This window comes from Natator depressus, chromosome 3, assembly GCF_965152275.1.
Source record: "Natator depressus isolate rNatDep1 chromosome 3, rNatDep2.hap1, whole genome shotgun sequence".
Lineage (NCBI taxonomy): Eukaryota > Metazoa > Chordata > Testudines > Cheloniidae > Natator > Natator depressus.
Genome location: NC_134236.1, coordinates 198,504,975 through 198,530,845, shown reverse-complemented (window position 1 = coordinate 198,530,845; position 25,871 = coordinate 198,504,975). Strand labels below are relative to the sequence as shown.

The 25,871-nt window shown below is 38.8% G+C and overlaps 1 protein-coding gene across 3 annotated transcripts; it reads left to right on the top strand.

The window, feature by feature from the left end:
- Positions 1-27: 27 nt before the first annotated feature.
- On the top strand, positions 28-25,067 carry BTBD3 (BTB domain containing 3). 3 transcript variants are annotated; one of them, XM_074949645.1, is made up of 5 exons: positions 28-151; positions 14,848-15,115; positions 15,644-15,734; positions 16,229-16,347; positions 20,704-25,067. In XM_074949645.1, the coding sequence occupies exons 2-5, from the start codon at positions 14,973-14,975 to the stop codon at positions 21,734-21,736; spliced, it is 1,386 nt and encodes a 461-aa protein (XP_074805746.1). In that variant the 5' UTR covers positions 28-151; positions 14,848-14,972; the 3' UTR covers positions 21,737-25,067. The 3 variants fall into 3 exon arrangements, with proteins under 3 accessions (XP_074805746.1, XP_074805745.1, XP_074805747.1); XM_074949644.1 differs by lacking the exon at positions 28-151 and having other exon boundaries at positions 14,359-15,115; XM_074949646.1 differs by lacking the exons at positions 28-151; positions 15,644-15,734; positions 16,229-16,347 and having other exon boundaries at positions 14,359-15,115.
- The last annotated feature ends 804 nt before the right edge of the window (positions 25,068-25,871 follow it).

Below are 25,871 nucleotides of genomic sequence, written 5' to 3'. Positions count from 1 at the left end.
CGCAAGCGGCTGGCGGCGGGCTCGCGCCCGAGTGACCGTGCCCCGCGTGCGCGCGCGCGCCGCAAGAGCGAGCGCCGGGTCGGGCGCGTTCCCGGTGCCGAGGTGCCCTGGCCCCTGCCTGGGACTTTCCGCCCCGCAGAGAGAGAGAGAGGTCAGTGCAGGGAGCGGGGGCGTGCGGCGACCCTCCCTCCCGCGGGCATCGGCGGGGAGGACAAGGGTAGCGCCCGGGCGGGGGGGGATGCGCCGTGCGGGAGAAGGGGCCGGGGAGGGGGCCGAAGAGGCTGGGCCCCGGGGAGCGGGCTAAGGGGGGTGAGGGGGTTCTTGGTTGTGGGGAGGGGGCTGGCTGAGGCCCAGGTGGTTGCTGGGGTAGGAAGGCTGTTTGGAGGGGGGTGTTTTCTTGCTGGGGAAGGGTCTGGGGGGGCTGGTTCTGCATTCTCCTCTTCCCCTCCTTGCACCCAGCAATGGCTGGGCTGGGTGAAGTTTCCCCCTGTGTTGCGGACCGTGGTCCTGCAGCTTCATTCCTGCATGCTTGGAAAGGAGCTGCCAAAGGGCAAAGCAACCCCCCCCCCCCCCTTGCAAAGCTCAAACAACTGGTGGGGGTGGCGATGGGGTTGTCACAACTTCTTGTGCTGGTTGTTTATGAAAACACGTCTGAGTTGTGGAAGTCCTCAGATGTCACACAGCGGGGCCTGAGCAAATGAATTCCTGTTTTTTGTTTTTTGTTTTTTTTAAAAAAAAGCTTGTTGCAATGTCTCTAATAAGAAAGTAAGTGGTTTGCTATAGATTGCGTTACTCCAAAATTAAATGCCTTCTTTTTGTAGTGTGTTCCAGGAGGTATTTTGGGTCTCTTTAAAAGTGGAAGGAAATGGAAGTGGACAAAAGCTCCCAAAGGAGAATCTGAGGCCTTGTCTATCTGAGAAAGTTGGGCCAGTTTTTAAACCATTTTAGCTAAACTGATACAAACGTCTGGGCGGGGGGGATTTATTTAAATTTACTAAACTGAAATAAAAGTGTCTGGATGGGCTTGCCCCAGTTTAATTTAATGGGTTTAAAACTTGCATTTAGCTAAACTTGTGCAACTTTTTAGGCAACAATTCAGATGGCTGTTGTCACCATACTGTATGACTGAACCAAGAAATAAACAACTTTAACTTGCTCATCACTCTGCAATAAAATAACAAGTGGGAGTAATATAAATTTGTGTCCTGATCCTGCAAACACACAAGTAACTTTGCTTAGCAGGGTAGTCCTTTTGAAGATAAATTCAGGAGAATAAAGTTACTCCTGCACGTAAGTGTTTGCAAGGTTACACCCTTGATTTGGAAAACAAATATTATTTGTAAGTTTCCAAAATGGTGATGCTAACTATAGTAACTTAAAATACTGTTTGAACTGGGACCATGTTCCTTTTAAAAGAAAAATGCAGAGAAGGCAACTGGAGCATCTAAGGCAAGCCAAGGTACTGATTTACAAGTTTAGTAGAAAAGTTAATTTAGAGTAATTTTCATGCTGTTTGTAGTAAGGGATTTGGATCCTGTTTATCTTAAAGACCACTTTTCTTCATGTGTTCTGCTACCCCAGAAGTTCTAGTCAGCTGAGAGTCCTTAGATATGTGTGTCGGGGCGGGGGGGGGGCTGGGCATTTTTAGTAATTTGAGAGCCAGTAACTTTGGAATTTGAACTCTGTTTCACCAAAAGGGATGGGAAGAAGCAAAGTTGTTGATCTTCACAATAGGCTGTTTCCTAGTGGGGATGAGTTGAACAAATGAAGATCTGTTTTTCCTCTAATGATGAAGTGTTTGATTTGATATTATGTTGATATTTAAGTGTGTTTAAATATTAATTGTTAATGCGTCTAAATCAAAATAAGAAATATTGTCCATGTACATTGAGGTATTCTGTCTGAGTGACAGAGCTGGTTTGCTCTGTTAGTAGTCTTACCATACCTTATTAGCAGTCGTGTAGTCTCAAACATTAACATTTAGGGCTTTGTAGAGAAAGGTGGTGTTGGTGGGCTAATTGTATATAATGCTATATGTGGCCTCACTTCATCTTTTTTTAATCTGAGACTCATAGACGCAGGGCGCATGGGTGGTGGGTGAAGCTTCTCCTTAGGGAGGCTAGCCCCAGCCCGCTTCTTCTGGCTGAGACCCCGCCCCCACTCAGTGCTCAACCCCTCCCCCTCTGGGGGTGAGAGGGCTGAAAGCTCAGTCAGGCCCACTGGGGGCAGAAGGGGGGGCTGAGAGTTTGGCCAGGATTGTGATGGAGCTCTCTGCCCTGGCTGGAGAGCCAAGCCCAGAGCCCCTCCCCTGTTCGGCCTGTCACCCGTGGCCCCGCCCTATCCACGGCCCTGCCCCCACTCTGCCTCTTCCCTGTGAGGCTCCCCCACAACCCCACTGTCCCTAGACCAGAAAAGCTTTGTGTCCCTACTGTGGCCCTGGAGCTTGGCATGGAGCGAGAGCTTCTCCAGATCAGGGGCCATGGCAGGGGGAGATTCTTCAGGGCCCCCAAATCCACTATTTCCCCACCTCTGGCAGCACAAGGTTTGGGGAAGCTTAGCCTCCCCGGCCTCCATTACGCACCACCTATGTCAAGGCGCTTGTTTTAAGCAGACAAGAACTAGTCTCACTATTTTCTATGAAGAGTGGTGTTTCTGTCTTGAAACATGACATCTCTGGTTTAATTCATTATAGAAATGAATTCTCCAAATTAATTCTTTAGTTTCAAAACTTTTAACTTTTAACTTCATTCAATGTTGCTGTGTTTGTGAAAGATGAGCAATAGACAACTTTGGAGGTTGAAGTCCTCTGTTTATCCTCTGCAGTTCAATACAGCCAAAAGCACTTTACATTTTCTTATGTTGCTCCTCCAATATGTCTCCACTCCAACCTGCAGGAAACATCTGCAGAAGTGAGTGTAATTCTGACTCCTCAGCTTATTTGCTGAGGCTGACAGCAGAGGTACTAATTGTGATGGTGATTTTTATTGTGTGGACACTTGCCCATTAAACCCTGCATACAACCAACATTTCTGATATGTCACCAAACAGCTATCGATGATGTTGACATGGAATTACTTCTTGGCGAGTTAAAGATGGAGATCTAGTGGTGACAGACTCATATTCTATTATGAGAAATTGGGTTGTTTCTGTTTTGTGAACTTGTGTAAATGTAATACTGGTTCTGTAGCAAGGTGATCTATTCAGGACAAAAGCTAGTTTTCTGTGGTAGATCAAAATAACCCCACACACTCCTCCCTCCCCACCCAAAAAACCCTCAAACAAACATGCATATTACAGAATTACATATTTGTATTACAGAAGCATCTAGAGCAGGGGTTGGCAACCTTTCAGAAGTGAATGCATCCGATGAAGTGAGCTGTAGCTCATGAAAGCTTATGCTCAAATAAATTTGTTAGTCTCTAAGGTGCCACAAGTACTCCTTTTCTTTTTTCAGAAGTGGTGTACTGAGTCTTCATTTATTCACTCTAATTTAAAGGTTTCACGTGCCAGTAATACATTTTAATGTTTTTAGAAGGTCTCTTTCTGTAAGTCTATAATATATAACTGCATTATTGTTGTATGTAAAGTAAATAAGGTTTTTAAAATGTTTAAGAAGCTTCATTTAAAATTAAATGCAGAGCCCCCCGGACCGGTGGCCAGGACCTGGGCAGTGTGAGCGCCACTGAAAATCAGCTCGCGTGCCATAGGTTGCCTACCCCTGATTTGGGCTCCTGCTGGCATTGAAGCACTATTGTGGCAGGCACTGAATAAATACATAGTAAGAGGCAATTCATGCCGCTAAAAGTGTAGAGATGAAGGAACAAAATATTATTATTATCCTCACTTTACAGATGAGGAACCAAAGTACAAAGAGATTAAGGGACTTGCCCATGGTCACTCAAAAAGTCCATGGCAAAGCCCAGAACTGAACCCAGCTACGAATCCCCCAATCCAATGCCTTAACCACAAAACCATCCTATTATAAACCTGAGGAGAAAAGTTTAGGCACACGTACACCTGGCTCCAGTCTTTTCAAACTCTGTATTTTGGGCCTGTCTTCCTTTCTTCGTCCTCCACTTGCTGGAACTCTGTAGTCTATGGAAATTATTATCAAAGAAGAACAAAGGAGTCTGGTGTTTTTGCCAGCCAATAAGCTGTCGATATTTTTTTTAAACAGGGAGGGGGACAGGGGGTGCTGCTGACCCATGAATGGTCTGTATGGGCCTTGTGGGCTACTTCACATTCTGAAGGACTACCTCTACCTCAGTGTACGATAGAATCACCTTTCAAATCAGTAGAATTTTTAATTATTTACTGAGCACATCCTCCAATTTCAGAGCACTCATGCAGTCACAAAATGCTATGGCAAACATTTTGCAGTTACTACTGAGATGAAAGTACTCCTTCATAAAGTGAAGCAGCCTACACAGCTGCATAACCCAGGAGGCTCGCCGGTCAGACAGTTCAATGGACCAGTATTCACTCAATTGGTGGAAAAAAATGTATATGAGTAATTTTGTTTGAAAACATTACATTCCCTTTGACAGGTTTCAGAGTAGCAGCCGTGTTAGTCTGTATCTGCAAAAAGAAAAGGAGGACTTGTGGCACCTTAGAGACTAACAAATTTATTTGAGCATAAGCTTTCGTGAGCTACAGCTCACTTCATCGGATATAGCTCACGAAAGCTTATGCTCAAATAAATTTGTTGGTCTCTAAGGTGCCACAAGTCCTCCTTTTCTTATTCCCTAAGATGACAGTTTTGTGCTTTCCACTTTGACCCAAAGACTTTTCTTCAAGGGTGTGAAAACCAAGCAAGTTTTCAGTCCACTGGGCCCACTGCTTTTCTCTGTCTAATAGCCATGAATCTCTTATCCTTGGGTTTGTAATGTTTTCAGGACCAGGACCCCTTTCTAAATCTTTCCTCTGTCGGCTGAATATCAGTTAACCAGTGACTCACCTAGCCCACATGATAGTATGGTGGAGGATGCACAGGGTCTATTCTGCAGCATCAGAGTGGAGTTGTTGGCAGCCACATATTATTCATAACAAATGTATAAGGTGCCCATCATTGTGGTGTCCGTTTTGTGTACATAATTAAATACACAGTAATAATGTCACATTAGGCATTTCATAATTGTTACTGAAGTAACTCTTTGCAATTGCAGAACTAACAGTGTAAGCACAAAGACCAGTAGATTTCAGTGTCAAGTTGATTTCAGTGGAACTGAGACCATTTAAACTAGTGCTGAATTTTGACTCATTTTGTGAATCTTTAGTACAGAGTATAACACTTCTGTAAAATCCTCTGTATATAATGAAATTCAAGGATTTAGAATAGCTATAAAATCACTGCCACTATCAACCAGTTTGCTTAGCTCCTACTAAGAAACATCACTTCTAAAAAAAAAAGTGTGTTACTATCATTAGGATTATAGTAAAATTGCTCCATTCACTTAACGTGTGCTAAAAAAAGTATACCCAGGCACGAAATATACATTCCATTTTTAGTACTACTTGTCTTGTTTTACACTTGCTGTCCTGTCAGATGAAGTTGTACTTGAGGAAAGTATTTCACAATTTAAATAAAGATTTTTCATACTAGATAAAACTTTCTAATATTTCAAGCTAACACAGAAATCCATTCACCTCACATGGTCTCTTAAAATAGCTTAACGTCTCATGTTTGATTAGTTGTTTAAACAAGGATTTGTTCCTTCCTAGCTTATCATTATTTCCATTTCTGTCTCATTATGAAGTCAAGGCCCATGGAATTTCCAGGGCTCTCTTAGGCAGAGTTACCATGGAGGGAAATTAAACCTACATTTAGATAATCATTGCTGGACAACTACCCCTAAAATGGTTTTAAAAAATCTTTAGTTTGAAACAGTGTATTCAGAAAACTAATTCTGTTGTTTATCGTGAAAATTCATTAAAATGAAGCACATGCCACTAAATTGTAAGAAGAAGGGGAAAATATTGAAATAAAAATATTGGAGCATGACTGATCTATTAGGTAAAATGTGACTGAAATATTTAGATCATGGGAAAATAAATGTAACTTTCTAAAATAGTAGTTTCAAAGGAAAATACTGCTTACTTTTCATCTCACCTTTGGAACTCTCATTCTGAACTTGAATTAGCAAAAAATCCACATAACAAAGCTCTTGCGGGAAGCTTTTAAAATTATGAAAGGTAATAGGATACCAAGTCTTTCACCTGGATGCCAAAGATTAATTCAGCTCACTGTGATATGACCAAGGGCCATTTAAATTTAGGTTTCTAATAACTTGAATGTTTCAGATCCAGCTCAGGTTGGCAGTGACCAGAAATTATCACCTCAGATGAAAAGTGTATATAGTATTCTCTCTCTCTCTCTCTCTCTATATATATATATTACCAGCTGACCATTTATGCACCCTGAACTTCATTTTTGTGAAAAGTAAGAGTCAGTAAAACAAAACAAAAAATTTCCATCACACTTTGAGTGCAACAGCTGTGAACTGACGGTTATGCCCATGGAGCTACATGCTCGTTTTTCCTGTTTGGATTAATGTTTGCTTTCCTTTTCTGTCCTTTTAAAATTCATCGAAAATAACAGACATTGCCAATTTTTTCTGTTTTTAAACTCATTTAAAATGTCTTTCACTGAATGCTGCCAGGTATAATCTCCCACTATAAACACAAGTCTGCCAAGTTACTGATTTGATTTAGATTTTTAAACTGCACTTTTTATTTGTAGTAATGTTTCGGGAATTGTAATTTAAAACAAAATTAACATTATCTAGTTTACCCATGACGGAACAATTACATTTACATTACAGTACCTAACACAGGACTTTTTTGAAGGTTCCCTTTATGTTTTTCTTTACCAATTGTAAGGGCTGCCAAACTGACAGTCCAGGGAGTTGGTGTCTTCCATCCACAGAACAGGTACAATGCAGGCAATGGTAATGTGAGCTTCCCCAATCTACTCTGCCAGTGCACCTTAACCCTGCTGAAACCTGATGAAACTACAGATCTACTCTACGTGCAAACATTGCAATACTTTAGCTATATCAGTATAGTTAAAGTGGAACAATCTCCTGGACACCATTATGTTGATATAAAGCTGCCTTAGAGTTGTGTAGCTATTCCCATTGGGAAGGGATAAGCTATATCAGTATAAGGCACCTTTATTTGGAATTATATACATGTAACTATTTTGTTTTAAAAAAAATCACACCGCTAACTGAAATTGCTAAATCAATATAAAACTGTGTTGACGAGACTTATCTTTAAGAAAAGAAGGGAAGTTGATCTGAATAGACATTCAGTACTCAGCCTCTCCACTGAGACTCTAGAAAGGGTGCTAATTGTAATGGTGGAGTTACTGAAGTACGCTGTGATCACTAGCTCCTTTCTTATAGGGCACTGAACAATCATTAAATGCTAATGACTTTTGATTACTACTGACCTCTGTCAATTTAGAATTTGTGACCTAGAGATGAAAAGCTCTGTATCTCATTACCAATTTCCTGAGCTATCCAGTCTCTCTTTTATACATCCGTTTTGTAAGAGGCAGGATAGAATTAAAGTTGATCTGTTTGTCACTTACTACAAAAAGGGTTGAATGCTATCAGGTCTGTTTTTAGAAACAAAAATGACGATCACTAAGGAAGAGAACTTACTTTTTGACCCAACAGATTTGGTGGAGGAAAATTACAATTTTTCAAGGTACTATGCAAAATTTGAGGTTAAATGAAACCAAAATCTTTACACTCCAGTGACTGAGTGGGTTGGGGATGCATAAAGAGGAATTATTTTTTTCTGCTCAATTTGGAAATTAAGTATTTTAAATTACTGTATCTTTTTTTATAGCTTCTATAGACCTTGAAGTAAATTTTCATCATGAGGTTGTGTAGTTGCAGATTTACTCATCCAAGAATTTGTCTAAGATTAACTGTAGTCTTTAGTCATTCATTTTTGCCTGGATCCATTAAGAAACAAATTAGTGTTTATAGATTAAATTCTAAATACTGTATTTGGGATATTCCTTACCTATATTCCCCAGGCTGACTGGCAGTAGATGATATGTATCAGCACACTGGAAAACTGTACGTGGCGTAGCGATAAAACTTTTAATATTCTTCTATGCCATTTACAACATGCAGATGGAACAAAATGTTTGTGGGCTAAGAAGTCTTAACAATATTTTCAACTTTGAGGACTGCATCCCTGTAGCACATGATATCAGAAACCTTGCTCATTATAGCTATGGTCCAGACAGACTACATTCATGCAGCAAATTCTATTAAAATCAGCATACAAGGCTAGCTTTAAACATTCATCTTGTAGATTTAATGTGGCTAGGTAGTCAGCTATTTGGTCTGATTCGAAGCATAATACCTATAATGGATCCATAACTCTTAATTTAATGGTAAAACAATTGCTCCACTGTGTACTGTCAGCTACAACTACCAAAAAAAAAAAAGGGGGGGGGGGGCTATGTCACATTCTGGGCTCGATTATGCAGCCACTGAATAGGAGTAATTCCCAGTGAAGTCAACAGTAGTTGCACAATCCAGCCCTCCATTTGTAATGGTCTTCTTTAACATGTACAGAAGGGCTTTGAAAATGTAGGGGACGACTACTAGCTAGAGAACTTTAAACCTGCTAGCCGGAATCTAATATAGAAAGCATCGGGAGGGGGTGCATTACAATGACTTCTCCTCCACCTGGGTGTTAGCATCCCTACCAGATTCATCATGTTCTTTGAACCTACTGGGGGCTCATATCAGCCTCTGACTAGTAGGTATGTGATTAAACTGATAAACCCATATGCCCCCCATTTTATCACCTTACACTTGCATCGCATTTAAAATCTGATTGAAATCAAACCAGAAGATACTTAAAATATCCTGTCATTATAGAAATCGATGCTATTCCCTCGTTTTAAATATTGTGTTCTGTTTTGGTCACTCCATCTCAAAAAGGATATCTGAGAGAAGATCCAGAGAAGGGTGGTGAAAAATACTAGAGGCTTGGGAAAAGTTTTGTATGAGGGCAGGTTAAAAATATTAACCCTGGTTTAGTGAGGAGACCCGTAAGAGATGGCATGGAGAAATATATCACACACCCTCCCTATACAAGTACAAGAGGACAAAAAATGGGAAAATCAAGGGCAACTAATTGAAAACTGATAATTGTTTAGCACAACTTTGTGTTACGCTGAGCAGTGAGTTCAACAGGTTACTACTGAAAAAAAGATCTTAGGAGGATTCAGAGAAGATATCTTCTGCAATTAGACTAGCCAGGATAGAATTTATAAGGGGGTATCAGCTCTCCTACTTGAGGACATAAGGCAGCTGCTAACTAGAGTTAGGAAGAATTTTTCCCAGTAGACATATTCATTAGTATTGGCCACCATAAGATGAACTACTGCACTAGATGGACCATTGGGCTGGTCTGATATTGCTATTCATTTTCCTGTGCTACTTTACCTTTCCCCCAACTTTTCGACCTTTCTAAGATAGGAATGGTCTCTGCTATTTTACCCCACATTCCTGGCTGGTGTCAGAGGTCTTGACTACTCTACCTTTTCTGTAGCCTCTCTTTCTGGAGGGTCCTTTGTGAATACAGCTTCAGAGCCACTTCTCCAGTGCAACACCAGATTGAAATTGCGTGATTCTGGACAGTTTCCATGCGGCCATTCAGAACTGTGGAATTGAAAGGTTTTTGACAATTTGCTACTTGGGGGAAGTCAAGCATCTCTCTCTTCAGATTCAAAAAGGTGACACTGCAGAAGGTATCTTCAAATGTGGTCTTCACGATAAAAAGGGTGGGAAAGATAACTGGGTATGTGGTTCAGGAGCCTATAGTCTGGTCTACACTTAAAAATGAGATCAGCCTAGGTACATCATTCAGGACTGTGAAGAATATTGCCTGAGTGCTGTAGTTAGGTCAACATAAATCTGCAGCTCGGTGGATAGAAGAGTTCTTCTGCTGATCTAACTACCACCTCTGGGAGAGGCGGGTTAACTGCATCAGTGGGAAAACCCCCTTCCGTAGATGTAAGAAGGGTCTTCACTGCAGTGGCACAGCCGCAGTGCCATAACCATGCCGCTGCAGTTGCTGTACTATAGGCAAAATCAATGGATTTTAGGATCCTAAGCCACTTAGGTACTTTGGCAAATTTTACACATTGTTTTAAAATCAAAGCTTAAATTCAGCCGAGATTGTGCGAAAAGTAGTAGTGGGCAGATTTTGTTAAGCACTGATGTTGAGTATTCATTCACGGTATATATCAAGATGTACCTTTTAATCTGGGCATGCTCTCTGTGAAGGGAAATGTAGAATTTGAACAAATAATTTTAATAATGCATAGCAATAATTACTTCACCAAATGAGAAGATACTTGGCTACTTTACAAAAGAGAAGTATGAATTTTCTCATTACTCACTTAGAATTATCTTCCCGTGAACATGATCTTGTGGTGATAGAGAGCTGCGAAATCTGATGAAATACTGTTTTTACCGCTGAGTCAGGGTCCTGCTTATTAAAACAGAGATAAAACTACAGCCTCATAAGAGAGGGTGATTTAGAAATCCTAGTTATCACTGCTACCACAGCATGACAGATTTTTGGGAAAAATGCCATCAGTCCCTGAAAATATTTTTTTAATAGCATGTGTAGACTTTTGAATGATGTCATTATAATGGCACCAACATAGTTAAAGTTGTATTAACATTTGCAGTGTAGTACGCCCCTCTGGCATCCTTCTCAATAGTCACAAGGCACTTTATAATCTTAAAAAGCTAATTTTAAAAAAAGCATTGCACATATATTACTTAAATTTGAATTTAATATAGCCTTTAGTTTTTTGACTTGTGACCAGAAGCTGATTTCCATAGATTTATAACTCTCCTTTAACGGTTTGTAAGGGAATTGTGTAATGCACAATATCTCAGTCTTGAAACGTTTTCTTCCTTATTTCTAACATCTGGTGTTTTGGACTCTGCCTGCCTGTGCTTGAAGAATTAAGTGTGAATTTCCTACATATTTTAACTTTAAAATTATTTCTAGTTATAATGCTTTGCTCCCGAAACGAAGATAAATCTGTTTTTAAAACAAATGTTCCACTCTGGTAATATAAAATAGGGAATTAACGAAGAAAGAAAAGCTATAGAACATTAGAAAACCGTCTTAGATTCTGCAGAGAAGAGTGTGGAAGATAATCAGTTTGTTTGCTTGATGTTGTCACCAGAGGCAGACTTCTTGATTTGTTGTGATGATCTCGACTAGTCTTTCAATAGTGAGCAGTTGAGAGGTAACTTGTATTAATTATGGTCAAAGTACTACTTTGTGAGGTTACTAACATGTATGTGGGCTAGAAAAGTACAGCTTTGCAGAAGAACATGGTTTAAAACAGCCCCAGAAGCAGGAAAGAACAGTCAGTGTTATACAGAATGCTAATGATGTTTACCTTAGTAATTTGTGCACAGATCGTATTTCTGTACTTGGACAGACTGGAATTGTTCTGTTCCACTGGCATTGGAGGCCAATGGTTGCAAATCCCAAAATTAAATGTTAGTTTTTCCTGTTCCTAGATCACGTACTCTCGTTCATAACTTTGCTATGGTTTCCTATCTTACACAAGGGTGACCCTCATGTGACTTTTATATACTTAAGTAAATAAAACCAGTTTTATGGCAGCTGGAAAAACAAAGAAATGTCATAGCTCCATAATCTGTCATAGGTCTTGGTCTCTATTGTACCATCAGTTCTTCCAGCCACCACGTGACGGATTTTGCTGCATGGCAGGAAAGTAGTCAAAGTAGGCATATTTTCTATATATTGTGATAGGGCTTTCTGCTATTATCTAGATATTATCTTCTTGTTTAATAGGGTTTTGTCTGATTGTTTATTTATTTAGATTGAATATATATCAGCTCTTTCTTCTTCCTCTTTTCCCAAGAAAGTGTGGCAGAGGACTGCACCTAGACTTACTATACATGCATTATATTTTCCAGAAGTTTGAAGTATGGTTGACTTCAGCCAGTTTGCGTTTAATGTTTCTTTTTCCAAGACTGAGTTCATTAGATCTGCCTGTTCTATTTGCCTTAAGAAATACATAAACAGTTACAAGAGAGGGCCACTGGAAATGTACTGGAAATAATTCTGGGCATAACTTCTGGATTACCTTTGGCAAGTTAATTGAAAAAAAAAAACACCCATGAAAATCCTAATTTTAGTGTATTTGAATATTGTTTTATAAAAGGGACCTTTTCACACCTAATCTCCTCTATAGATCTTTTGACTCCCCATGCATGTTATTTTCTCTTTCCCTTTCTGCCAGACTGATACATTGAAGACCAGATCATTGCAATATTTGCTAGAACATTCATTTAGTTGTATCTGTAAAAGCTTGAAACCTTCTTCCTGTGAAATGTCTTTCCCAGGGAGACTTTGGAAGAAAACAGTGCACATCCAGAAGGTTATCTTCACAACCAGAAAGGCTAGAATATTTCGTTTAAAAAAAAAAAAAAAAAAAACTCAAATTTTGCAAAAGTCACTTCCCCTTATCCCGTGTTATAAATTCCCTAAATCTGGGTTATAGTGAGAAATTTCTGCAGAGTGTATTTTTTTTTCATTGACGACTAACATGACCTAGACTATCAACTCCCCCCCCCCCACAAATCTTTCTGTTGACAATCTTCCATCTGTGGCAGACTATAACCATATTGCTAGGATATATCTGTCATTTGAGGTTACGTAACCTGTCTCTCAATGTTTGTACAGTGCTTTTAAGATGCAAGACACTATGTAAGTGTGAAGTAGTAGTATTATCCTACTAAAGAGAAAAGGCTTAGCATCTGTGATACTTTCCATGAGTTTGCTACGTTTCTGTCATTTTGCTGGGATGCAATCCTGTTGTTGGCCTAAGGCAAACACAGAGCCATTCTATTAATGCAGCCTATACTCTTTTGGAGAAGGGAGTGGGACAGGGAGAACGTACAGTCAATGAACAACCTGCAGCTAGTTCTTGTAATTAATGGGAATTAAAGACATTTTGAACATGTTTGTTATAGAGTCATGGTGATGACTCCAAGAATTGGGGTTGTAACCAGGTTCCATTAAATACCTTGAGTGAAATCCTGGCCCCATCGAAGTCCAATGGTAAAACTTCCATTGACTACAATGGGGCCAGGATCTCACTTTCTATTTTTTAGCTCCCTCTTCCACAGCTGTACTATTGTCTTGGGAAACTGGTTTGGCCTAAAAATCACTAGATTTAATTTTCTAAAAAATCGTGAAGAAAATAGTGAAATTGTCTATGAGTAGTGGATCATTTAAAAAATAAATAGCTTAATGTGATATTTTGGGGTCCTTCTGTTTTGGGGAAAAAAAACAATTTTAGTTATGTCTGTCAACTTTCATGATGCTCAGTTCAACACTAAGGCCGCCCAACTCTACATTTAGATTGTTGAGCAAGTCGGTAGCTGAAAAGTACAATTCTTTCATAATAAAACTGGTTGGCTTAGGTAGGCTTAGTTATGTAATTCTCCTGTTATTTCAGAATGTGTTTATTAATGAAATCTGCATTTATTCACACCTAAAACTATGATTTTGACAGACTCCTTAGATAAGGCAAAGTTTTTTATCTAAAGCTTTGAAACATTGATTAAATGTATGGACACTGTTTGAATCTGATTTGCACATCTAGAAGTTTTCTTCTGATGCAGTGCAACCATGTCTGGTGTAACTTGGCTTAATTAGTTCTGCTCAGTGATTTGGGACTGGTATCAAAGACTCTTATGTTAGCAAAAACATAGTGAGTTAAAGCTAAAGCTGTGACCTTCTCTCTATTCATGTTGGACCAGAATATAAACTGTACCAAAAGGCACTGTTTAACTTCATCTTTCTCTTTTATGCTGCAAATTAATTTGCTTTAATTTACTTCTGATATTAATATCGTTCTCTGATTAACCATTATATTTTTGTAATAATGGGTTGGGAGAATTCAACAGAAATACATAGTAGAGCTCTATGGAATATTCACTACTTCACAAAGTGTCTCTCGAATAGAAATATTTAAATAGAAAGCTATTCATTTCTTCACTTAATGTGGGGCTTTTCTTATAATTGTGAAAATCTGAGTACCATCAAGGACAACTAAAAGATAAAAGATACATAGAATTTATACATTCCTGTCTAGTCATGCCCTGATGTAACTGTGCAATTTCCCGTGTTACATAGACTACACATGAAATGCTTTCCCTTTAATATTAGAGCTATGCACATTACAATAGGTGTCACTGTGCTGCTGGGTCCAATCGTTATCAGTGACTTCAGCTATTGGCTCCAAACACTGGCTGTCTGACTCCATCTGCAGGGCTGTAATACCTACTCTGTTCAGATCCATTCAACACACAAGTTCAGCCAGCTGAACAGCCTAGCAGTGCTACGGCACATCTTGCTAGCCTAATTCAAAAAGCCAGTGCGATAGCTAGATGCATACTCTCTTTGCACAGGGTAGCACTTTGAGGTGATTCAGTTTCAGGGAATTTGGAAAAGAGCTTGCAAGTAAATAAAACTGGGAGTCATGATGGAGATGTATTTAACAAGTCAAATCCTGGATCAAACTTAAAGCCAGTTTCTTACTCAGTACACTGAAAAGGTCACCTTGTCTTGCTGGAAAAGAAGCAAAATCTCAGCTTTGCTGCTTTTTTATTTAACAGCTTGCCTCCCACTTAAATTTTCTTCATGTTCTTACCTAGTTAGGCTATCTAGCTATACAAACAAGGATACTCATGGTAGATGACAAGGGAAAGAACATGAAATGTCTCACCTTCTTCTTGATGCTTCCAGAGACAGTCAAGAACAGGTCCAAGAAAAGCTCTAAGAAAGGAAATAGCAGCAGCAGCAGCAGCAGCAGCAAGTTACCTCCAGTTTGCTATGAAATCATTACCTTGAAGACCAAAAAGAAGAAGAAGATGGCTGCTGATATTTTTCCCAGAAAGAAACCAGCCAACCCTAATACAACTGCTGTCCAGCAATACCACCAACAAAACCTCAACAACAACAACACTATCCCTGCCCCCAATTGGCAAGGGCTTTATCCCACCATCCGAGAGAGGTAAGTTGAGGAGAATTTATTTTTGAAGTTTAAATGAAGTGTTGAATTGGAGCAAAAGGTAAATGTTAAATTTAGTTTCTCATTTATACACATTGAATAAAACATGCTACTCCTTTCCCCAAAGCAAGTATTTGGTCATGGAAAAATTTTCGTATCTCTTTCCGGACAGTGCAGCTGTTTTCCTGAAGTAGTACAAATGTTGTTGTAAGCTGCAGTACTTTGATAGGTATTTGCATGCAGACTTACGTGTTTGTTTGTTTTAGTAATACACGGTCTTGATTTTAATGTTCACTTTTTGAAAAGTTTTCACAAGTTTTTCTTGGATCTGTTTTCCCCTAGTATATTTGTGTGTGATCATGTGCAAAGTGATCACAAATTGTGTGACATGTTTTTTTGTTTGTTCTCTTGTTCTTTAGCTGGTTTGTTACTGAAATGCTACTTTAAGATGTTAAGCAGTTTAATCTCATGGGTCTGGGGTGGGAATCGGATGCCAGATTACATAAATTAACACATTGCCTCTGTCTGTAGAAATGCAGTGATGTTCAACAATGACTTGATGGCAGATGTTCATTTTGTGGTTGGGCCACCAGGTGGGACCCAGCGGTTGCCAGGACACAAAGTAAGCAACAGCTGCATTATCAGTTCAGATGTGGGAATAGGAAGAGTAACTTCAACTGTAACATTGTAACTTACTGTGGGAGACTCCAATTCTTCCTGACAGACATAAATTTTGAAATGCCTTTGTCCAGTGAAATACTTTACTTTTCTTTGTATTTCCAATTAAACATTGTGTTGTGATAAAAGAGGCTTTATGTAAAGTTGGGAAGACTGTTTTTTGTAACTTTTTATGGTTAGTGTTGTGAAGATTTTCTAGAAGTAATAAAGTTCAGGAATTCACTTGTTTCTTTGAAGATAAAACATCTAATTGTACGAGGTAAATGGTAGGAAAACATGTAATTTTGTTAGTAAGTTTGTCTTCATTCTCACATAATAGTATTTAATTTCTGTGCCCATGAAGCTAGTATACTCATAGTGGTAGTGGCTGTCTCTCATTGTTTTTGTTGGCAATGCTTGCAGTTTATAGCATGAAATAAGATTTCCCTTTCTCAACAGTATGTCTTAGCTGTTGGGAGCTCTGTATTCCATGCAATGTTTTACGGAGAGCTTGCTGAGGACAAAGATGAAATTCGTATACCAGATGTTGAGCCTGCTGCTTTTCTCGCTATGCTGAAGTAAGCATCATTCTTCTGCTGGAAATGTATTTGTTTATGCTGTGTATGCACAGCAATAGTGTCACAGTTAAAATACTGGATAGCCGTCTAAACAGAGGCATAAAACTAGAAATGAAGTAATTGTTCAAAAATATGCCTTCAGCTATATTTTTATTGTTTAAAACTTTTATTTTCACTGAACTTTTCTCCCACCCTCTATTTCTAGACATGGAAACGTTAGGCTAATGCAGGCAGTTGTATAAATAATGACTGACAGGAGATCTTTGAGCACATTGTATATCGTAATGCCTATTGATTTGATTTGTCCCTACACTTGCTACACAAAGGAAGGGAGTTACTAAAAAGAATTGTCAGCTCTCAACGTAAAATAGGTTTTTTGTAGAAGTATAGTGAAAAGTAAAAAATTGGAATTTCTGGGTTCATACACTGACATTGTGTTAGCTCTTTTGTACGCTTAGTGTACAGAGTTCTTGTCTGTTCAAAACACCTCTGAGTTACTGAATGCAGCCCTGAAAAGTAAAACCTTTCTTTATTTTATTTATTATTGGGGCATTTGGAAAGTATTAAAAATAAAAGGGCTGTTTAAATGAACTTATTCCCTTCCCTCTATATCTGGTTTCTTTCTGTCAGCGTGAATCAGAACTTGGTTGCTTTTTCACTGGATGAAAGGGAACGGAATGAAATACTAATTGTTCCCCTGCTGAATTATCCTTGGACTGTGACTATAAACTTTGCATGATGTAATTTCCATTTGAAAATCAAACTCTATCATTTGGAGGTTTTTCCTCCAGTATTTAACACTGTCATTGACCCCAGGCAGTGGGTCTTACTTCTGGACCCTGTTGTTTCTCATTTTAATTGAGATCAATATCCAGGCCCTTTTAATATGCTACTGGTTTTGTTGCATGAAATTGCTAGTTACCAACTTTATAAATATACTTCATGGATTGCCTTGATTAGCTTGTGATTGCAAACAATTACTTTGAACACTATATCTACCATACCATTGAAATGTAACAAAGTTGCATGCAGCTGCAGACTTTTCAGTTTGTCAGCAGGAAAACATCAGAAATATTTGGACTGCATGTTGACAAAAGCTTCTCCATGAAGCTCAAAGGTCACTCAGCAATTTTAATAGGGAATTGAGACAAAGTTATGATATAACACCACATGTGAATAGATACATTACAATCTTTATTTTCCACATTGCTATTTAAAACATGTTTTTCATACAGCTAAAACTTTAACTTTGCAGAGTGAGATGTAGTTAGACTTTCTCTCTGCAAGGGGTGAAGATAAGGTACTTGAATTTTTCTTTTCTGTTGGAACACCAACTCTTTCTACATAATTTTATTACTGCTACATTAACCCTGTCATTTAAAGAACATATGGATTTTGAAATCTGCTTGAAGAGATTTGTACAGTGGGGCAAACTGTACAACAAAAAACGAGAACTTTAATACCGAAATCCAATGCCTGATGAATTCTCTTGGCAATAGCAAATTAGGAAACTTTCTCGGAAGAGTGGGAGGACTCCACCATCAACTTCTTCAGAATCCAAGCTTTCATTAAAAAAAAAAAAAAAATCTAGTTATGGTCGTGCAGATTACCTTCCAAATGAGAATTTGATGCGGCGCTGTCTCCCTGAATCTGCAGAAAGCTCTAGTATCTCTACTGATGTTCAAAACATTTCCAAGCAGCAGCCTGAGACTGAAGGCCCAAAACACTTAGGCTACAGGAAGAAGAGTAGAAGAGAATTTGCACCCGTCCCTGCAAAGCAGGAATGAGAGGAGCATTTAGTTGAGCCCTCTTCTCACCAGGTCCCCTTTTCAACAATCAGGAGGAGTACAGTGTAATCTTTTGTAAGAAAAGAAAGAGTTAGAAATACTCATCTTTTTCTAAGACGAACTCTTATTATGTGATACACACAAATACAGATTAGTATATTAGTTGTTAATAGTGTTTACTTGGTTAATTTTGTAGTGGACACATGGAAGATGAACACCAGTAAACCTATTATTAGATGCAGAATCTTCAGTAGTGTCTATTATTGGCATCTAGTAATTATGCCCCCAGCAAAATCGATTAGCTGTTCACTGTAGTTTTACAAATACAAAACAATTACATGTTGTTAAATGCATATCCTAGTTGGCACACTCAGTTAGTGTCTTTAACACTGAAGACCAGGATTCAAATAATAAATTAAAATTAGACTCACGGTCTCATTCTAATCTCAGCCTGTGTACATCACACAATTTGTACAGCTGTAACGTACTTTGCTGAGGAATAGGCTAGGACTGGAATATCTGCAGTTGCAGATCAGGATAGAGATGCGTTGACAGGATGAGAAATGTGGAATGCTACAGACAGCCTATCTGTGCTATGGCTGCTTTAAACCAGTGATATTAGTTCTCCACTTCCATGAATATTAAACTCGCAGTTTTTGTACTGTTTAAATTTAAAACAGATGCTGCCCTACTTTTTTGTATTAACAAGCAGAGAAGGAGAATAGAAAGGAGAAGAAGTTGGAAATTGAGGAGGAGAATTATAAAATGGAACAAATTTGGAGAGACTATGGTAGAAAAAACAAGAAAATATATAGAGCCTTAGGGACCCAAACCTGAAATTTATGCTTCCATGAGTAATTCTTACTCCTGCAAGTAATCTCATTGAAGTCAAGAACTAAAGGTCGCAAGATTCAGTCCTATATTAATATTTTTCTTCATTACTTCCTACATTTCATTGCATCACCTTGGTGGTTATATACTCTAAATAGAATTTTTCAAGTGTGACTTAGAGTTTTTAGAGGCACATTACTGTGAAAAATATATCTAATTTTTATTTGACCCCAATTTCTCTAGAACTCATAATTGAGTTCATAATTCTCTGCCCCATTACATGTTGTACATTACTAGTTTTCCATCATTAACTGGAAATCTGCCCAGGCAGGTTGAGTCTGCCATATCCTGATTCATGAAAACCAAACAACAAAACAAGATTTATACATATTTACAGTAAAAACAAAAACAGCCATAATGAGATCAGGGTTGATACTAATCCAGTAAATGTCATTTTATCATTTATTCTCCTAGGCCTTGTATATTCTGGGAAAATGCATCTTTTTAGAAAACCAGTTAACTAACACATTTTCATTAGCATGAAATGCAATTTCGCCTTTAGTGTGGACAAGGACTTTCATCAGCCACAACCAACAAGCATATTTTTAAACGTAACTCCCTTGTTCACTATAAAGGCAAACTTATGTTTAACATTGTTTCTAACAGAATGCATTTACCCTGAATAGATCGGACCTCATGTGTGAGATATTAAAAACAAAGTGCCTAATTCATTACTTCCCCAATAGTAGTGGACCTCAGGAATTTTATCACGTAAACAGAATTTAGCTGAATCTCTTCTGTTTTGACATGGCAGTGGGTCTTAACAAGTTTTCTTCCCTAGGAAAGTGTGAGAATACATTTTTTCTGGGGAAGCTAGCATGTTGTAGCATCAATAAACACATGAAATCCTTCCCTTTACAATCTGAGGTTAATTAGTGTTAAGAGGTTTCATCAATTGATTGCAACTCTTAGAGGCTATGGCATGGTGATGCATGGTATTTGATGTATTTCGACAGTGTTACACTTCTGAGAGCCTAGATATTCAACCAGTTTGTCTTGGCACCCATGTCTGATGTGAAGTGTGTGTTACTGCTGAAAACTTCACTTTTCTTTTCCTTTGCACATGTGTCTGAATAAAGTCACCATATATTTCACCACAAAAGGAAGTTCAATGTATGCCCACTTGAAGTTCATGTCCTAGACAGTATTAACTGTAGCCGTATAAACCAACCCTTCTTCAAGAACCTTGACTGACATGAACCCTTTTTGGGGGTGAAAAAATATCATTAATCAAGTCATTTATTTGGAATTTGTTCACCCAAGTTTGCTAGGATATGGGTACATTAGAGTCACTACCATATTGCAATTGCTGATTGACTGTTTAGAGTGCACTATCTACCTCATTATTGAAAGCAGCTGTTATTGAACTTGGAAGAAAATGGGACTGAAGGGGTAGCACTTCATAGTTTTATCAGTTTTTTTGTGACCCAAATGAAAGGCCCAATTCATCGTTAGCATAAGCCCACTGACTTTGATGAGCTTAAGCCATGGATGACTTTGGCCTGTAGTTTCTTTATCATGTAATTTGAAGCAGGATTTGATTTTTCCAGAAGGTATTTCTTAGTTTTAAGACTGCACTGCACCATTCAAGTGCCCTGTGCTTTGAGTTTTCATGTGTTATTGACAGTCAATGTCTTTTTGCTAAAGAGCAGTGTTACATGTGCATATTTTGTTTCAGATACATCTATTGTGATGAAATTGACTTAGCTGCTGATACCGTGCTGGCCACTCTTTATGCTGCCAAGAAGTACATCGTTCCTCATCTTGCCCGAGCGTGTGTCAACTTCCTAGAGACGAGCCTAAGTGCAAAGAATGCCTGTGTGCTGCTATCCCAGAGCTGCTTATTTGAGGAACCTGACCTGACCCAGCGCTGCTGGGAAGTGATTGATGCCCAAGCAGAGCTGGCTTTGAAATCTGAGGGGTTCTGCGATATTGATTTTCAGACGCTTGAAAGCATCCTCCGAAGGGAGACGCTGAATGCCAAAGAAATTGTTGTTTTCGAAGCTGCACTTAACTGGGCTGAAGTTGAGTGTCAACGGCAAGATTTACCTGTTAGCATAGAAAATAAACGCAAGGTTCTAGGGAAAGCTCTCTACCTGATTCGCATCCCTACGATGGCACTCGACGACTTTGCAAATGGTGCTGCTCAGTCCGGGGTGCTGACGCTCAATGAAACCAATGATATCTTCCTTTGGTATACAGCTGCCAAAAAGCCAGAATTAGAGTTTGTGAGCAATGCCAGAAAAGGCCTTGTCCCCCAGCGTTGTCACCGATTCCAGTCTTGCGCCTACCGCAGCAACCAGTGGCGTTACAGGGGTCGATGTGACAGCATCCAGTTTGCTGTTGATAAGAGAGTTTTCATTGCCGGCTTTGGGCTGTATGGTTCTAGTTGTGGATCAGCAGAATATAGTGCAAAGATCGAACTTAAGCGCCAAGGTGTTATCCTAGGCCAGAACTTGAGCAAGTATTTCTCAGATGGATCGAGCAACACTTTCCCAGTGTGGTTTGAGTATCCAGTGCAGATTGAGCCTGATACCTTTTATACAGCTAGTGTGATACTGGATGGCAATGAACTAAGCTATTTTGGACAAGAAGGAATGACTGAAGTTCAGTGTGGGAAGGTAACTGTTCAATTCCAGTGCTCTTCAGACAGTACTAATGGCACTGGAGTGCAGGGAGGGCAGATTCCAGAACTCATATTCTACGCCTGAGCAAAAATGTTTCCAGAGGAAGAGTTTGACCTGAAGTACACATCTGGTTCAGACCCACTGATGCTTAGCTTGTTATCTGCAGCTGTGATCAGTACAGAGAATATGTAATTAAAAGCTGTGGATAGTTACTGCTTGCTGGACTTGTAGCCTTGTTGGTGATGAAATTTAAATGTAATATTCAACTTTAACTGGAAGCTCTTAAGAGCAAGGAAGTTCCTAAAGCTTTGTTTGAGTCAGATATACCTACGTCCATGATTCCCAGCCTGTCTTGTTGGCGTGCCCTTACTTGCAATGGATCAGCAGATGGATGCCCTCCCTCATGTCTCCTACAGACTGTGCCCCCCAATACACTGGATGCTGCCTCTTTTGGTCCATTTTCTCTTTCCGTCTCACATCTTTTTTCTCTCTGCTTCTCATTATTTCTTGCTCCCCCAACTCTCCAGAAGGCTACATGCTGCTCAGAGTCAGGGAAGGGGCTCCACAAGGCTGGGCTGCTTTAGTTGTTACAGCTGAGTCAAGTGTTATGGGGCAGATAAGAGAAGAGAAGCCTGTGTGTGAACATGAAGCCCCATAGAGGCAAGCCAGTCCTGTATGTGGCCAGCTGTATTGGGGATGGCTGAAAGAGAAGAGAGTGAGGGTTGGCAGGCAACATTCAAGGAGCTACACACTGCTTTATACAGTTGCAGGATCATACTTGCAGCCAAGATGAACTGGGCTCATGCAGCTTTTCTCATCAGCACCCTCTTGAGCTCCTTTGACTCGTTCCCTTAAGACTGGGACATACTTGTGTACACACAAACTGTGTAGGTGGCTTTGAAGCATTTGCCCATTTAACCAAATGTTGCAATACTTATACTGAGATGCTTTTAAAATTGCTCTCATTTGGCCCACTACTAAATAGCTGGGTGATGATATCCAGCATGAGACAAAGGATAGGTTAATTTACATTTCTTTATCCAACATAGTCCTAGAGCATTTGGAGGGGGGCGGGGGTTTCCCCTGTAAAAACGAAAATAAATATCACTGCACAGTAACGTACTAGTCCTGAGTTACATTTTCTTTCTCTGTAATGTGGGCTTTATTATATTGTTGCCACACACTCTGACTCAGCAGATAATTAAATAGATGATAACAAGGAAATTCCCAAGAGTGGATTATGCCTGGTGGTGAGCACCAAATGTAATACAGTGAGGGGAAACTTATGTCTGATCTGTTGCAATTAGTTTTAATTTAAATGTGGAATGGAGGATTGTGTGGTCCAAAAGCTTTTTTTTTTTTTTCTGAATTACTTTTCAAGCTTTCTGTAGCCCTGTCTATTTTTAGCAGGAAGGGACTACAGACTCATTGCTGTTTAAGAGGGAAGGAAATCAGTATAACTAAAGATCCAAGTACCATTTAAACTTTATAAAATCCACTCTTTGGAAAAGAAAATCCTTAGTCACTAGATTATGAACATTTGCTTACAAAGAGGACACTACCGAGGTAATTTGTCTCACCTTTATAATATCTCTGAAGTGGTTATACTTGCTTTCCATATTTTAAGCTAAAATAGAGGACCAAATGAGTCTTTGGCCAGGTTAAAGACTAATGTCGTGTGCTACACTAAATGTAATCATCAGTTTTACAATGGAACCGCTTTTCCCGTATGGTTACTTATCAGTTAATATTATTGCTCCACCTACTCCTTGACTGTTGGAATCTTGGCCTCTGGCCATCTCAAAGTGCCGGTATGTTTCTGCAGTGGCCAAAACATGATCTGGAGTAATGATAACTGGATTGGAGTAGGCATCAAAAACTCGAAGGCCAAAGCCAGTCTCTTCCCTGTCCCGTGGATGATGAAAAGAAGAGCGAGGGGAAGACTATTCTGCAAGTACCATGTTCTTTATTCACTGTAATGGTTACAATTTTACATATATGAGCAAATACGTTCTTTCTGAAGTATTAAATACCCTCAGAATATATAGAAAATGCTTTTTATAACAGATGTACCTAAACCAGACTGTTAGCGAGATTTGGACAGTATGCTCCCTGGAAAACTGAAGGGTTTTTTTTTTTTAAAGCTCCAGTTAATTATATTTAGATCTCTCTGCAACCAAAAATATACATGCAGTATAATTTTATGGATTGGGGAAATATTTATTGAAGAGACAACGAAGGAATGTAAGATTGTCATGGGATAATAGTCATCTACTTTTAGACATTATCTGAACAGTAGTTGAATTTATTTAAAATAAACTTTGAAGCAAAGACTGGCCATGTTACTGTATATGAAATGGTTGACACTGACATAATGGCCCTGTCGAAATGATGCTTCCGGGGTAGAGTGACAGTTACTTGCTGTAACATTGTTAAATAGCTGCATTCTGATTCGTTTAGAACAGACTTACGTGCCTCACAGTGGGACAAAAAGTGTACTCTACTAATATGGACAAGCCAGTCTCTGATTGGCTCTAGTTTTTTGGTGCTTTTAATTTATCTACAAATAAAGGCTTAGCATCTATTAAACTGACTGGCTGGAACAGATAGTTATGGGATCAAATTAATGTATAGCTGTGATATGTAGAAAATTAGCTTTTTTTTTTTTTTAAACTTGTTATCCCTTGAATATTTTTGACAAAGTGGAATGAAAGCTCTGCTTCTTGCTTAATTCCTCTTAATCTGTTCCAGGTATAAATTAAACTTGTTGCCTACGGTCAAACTATTTAAGCTTGGATCAGTAAATATAGACACCTAAGTAAGTGGCTTGATTTTGAGAGGTGCTTGATACCAGCAAGCCGATGGCAGTAAATAGAATCTGCTGTTGCCACATACTTTTGTACGTCAGGCCACTTAATTAGGTGCCTAAATATGGATCTAGGTCTGGTCAACTAACTTGAGGTATCCAAGTTTGAAAATATTGATCTATATTTTGAAAGCACCCGATGTATCAAGCTGAACATAAATACAACTTCAGCAAAAAGAACATTATGTGAATGGAATTTTATGGCAGTCTTTACTACTTGTATATTGATTTTGCTAGTAAGGGGAACTAAGATAGGGCATTGTCATGTAATATGCTTTAAGCAGATACGAAATAGTATTTAAATGTTCTAATTTCTACATACTTATTGCACTGAACTGTTTTTTTAATTGTTGTAATAAAGTCAGCTAATTTCAGGTCACAGCACCCCGTTATGCTTGACCTTAGGCTTACAGCATTATTTATGAAGGACAGATATATAAATATGAAGTACCTCATGTTGAATGTTATTGTACTGTATCTTTAATGTAACAGTGCAGATCTTGTTAGACACATGAATGTGTATAATCACATTAAACACATAAATAAAACTGGTTCTTATATAGTTGTTTCCTGTGGTACTTTTGAAGCATCCATGGAATAAATAATGAAATCCTTACTTTGGCTATTCTTTTTAGTGTTTTCCATTGTTCCAGATAATTGTGCGAGAGTATTTGTTAAGCTTCGGTATTCTGGGATCTTTTGAACCCAAAAGAAGTAAAAGTCTGAGGCAAAACCAAGGAAGAACAATGAATATGTTAATCAGTTACATTGTTAAGAGTGACGATTAAGCTAATGAGATGGAGTGAATGAATTCATTTATATGCTTTATGAAATTTCTTGTCTACTAGCATTTTAATATTTTCTGTTACTATTATCAAGCTGGGTGGGGGGGCTGGTGTGTCATTCTGTTTGTTCTAAAAGACAGCCGGTACTGAAAGTGACCATCGCTGTCAGTCCTTAAGATTCTGGAACAGGGTACACTGATAGAATTCAGAAAGATTTATGATGCAGGCTTAGTGGAAAGAGGTTGTTCCCTGTTGGAAATTTGAGTCTTCTCATTCAACCATTTCTTTCCCAACAGAGTTGAATATCAGTTCATTATATTTCTTCACAGAAAATCATCAAAGAAGATGAATCTACCCTTCTATGATCCATTCTGAGGATTTTGGATCTAATAACAAACCAGCTAAAGAGAGGGTTAGGAAAGATTCAAGAAAGGGACATTCAAAGAGAACTGGAGAAGTCCACCCTCATGGAAAAGAGAGAATTCTTAACTTGATCCTAAAATGCAAATTAAAATACATTTTAAACATTCCAACTAGTATCACTTGTGATGGGTTTTCTAAAATTGTT